The sequence below is a fragment of the Entamoeba dispar genome, genomic scaffold, assembly GCF_000209125.1.
Source record: "Entamoeba dispar SAW760 scf_1105229459675 genomic scaffold, whole genome shotgun sequence".
NCBI classification, from domain to species: domain Eukaryota; phylum Evosea; order Mastigamoebida; family Endamoebidae; genus Entamoeba; species Entamoeba dispar.
Genome location: NW_001853811.1, coordinates 8 through 1,072, shown reverse-complemented (window position 1 = coordinate 1,072; position 1,065 = coordinate 8). Strand labels below are relative to the sequence as shown.

Sequence of the window (1,065 nt, the reverse complement as noted above, 5' to 3'; positions counted from 1 at the left end):
ACTTATCTATTTTATATCTATCTATATGATATATGACTATACTATGTCTGTCTCTATACTTATACTACTACACTTTAACTTATTAACTTATTACTTATTAACTTATTCCTTATTATCACTTTATCACTTTATCACTTTATCACTTTATCACTTTATCACTTTATTATTACTAGTCTATACTATATGTGTGTATCTTATAGTCTGACTTATACCTTTATAGTTTTATAGACTTCATTATTTCTGTATTTATATATCAAAGCATTCGTGCCCGAGTGGTCTAAGGGGGCCGATTTAAGCTCGGCTATCGGAAGATGCGTGGGTTCGAACCCCACCGGATGCATTCTTTTTATACACTTCACTTATATGTTTCTTTATATATTATTATATTATATATATCTATATTCTTATTTCTATTATTATTATTATTATGTTTATTATTATTATGTTCTTTATTATGTTTATTATGTTTATTATGTTTATTATGTTTATTATACTTATACACTTCTTATTCTACTTCTTACTATATTATCTTTACTTCTATTATATATGTATCTTAGTATTTATACTACTTATACTATCTTTCTTATCTATACAACTTATACAACTTATACAACTTATACAACTTATACACCCTTATGTATATGTACACCTTATTATGTATTTTATTCCTTTTTATTATTATTACTATTCCTATTCATTTTCTTACTCTTTTCCCTTTCTATAACGAAGCATTCGTGCCCGAGTGGTCTAAGGGGGCCGTCTCAAGAACGGCTATCGCAAGATGCGTGGGTTCGAACCCCACCGGATGCATTCTTTTAACTGTATCTTATATATATTGTCTTATTCTTATATATACTTTTAACTTTTTATTATCTATATATCTATTTCTCTATATATCTATTCCTTTCCTATATCTCTCATTTCTTATATCTCTATTATTACCTTAGGGGATGTAGCTCAATTGGTAGAGCTTTCGCTTCGCATGCGAAGGGCAAGGGGATCGATACCCCTCATCTCCATTATTATGTATCTATTTATCTATTTATCTATTCTATATATATTATT

At 27.9% G+C, this 1,065-nt stretch overlaps 1 protein-coding gene across 1 annotated transcript, besides 3 other annotated features; it reads left to right on the top strand.

The window, feature by feature from the left end:
- Positions 1–25: 25 nt before the first annotated feature.
- Positions 26–819, top strand: EDI_264770 (uncharacterized protein; the record flags this gene model as incomplete). Its single annotated transcript, XM_001736012.1, has 2 exons — positions 26–199; positions 229–819. 2 exons carry the CDS (start codon positions 26–28, stop codon positions 817–819), a joined length of 765 nt encoding a protein of 254 aa, XP_001736064.1.
- Positions 371–396: a sequence feature (AT_rich).
- Positions 400–492: a microsatellite.
- Positions 820–1,023: 204 nt separating the features above from the next.
- Positions 1,024–1,059: a microsatellite.
- Positions 1,060–1,065: the final 6 nt, after the last annotated feature.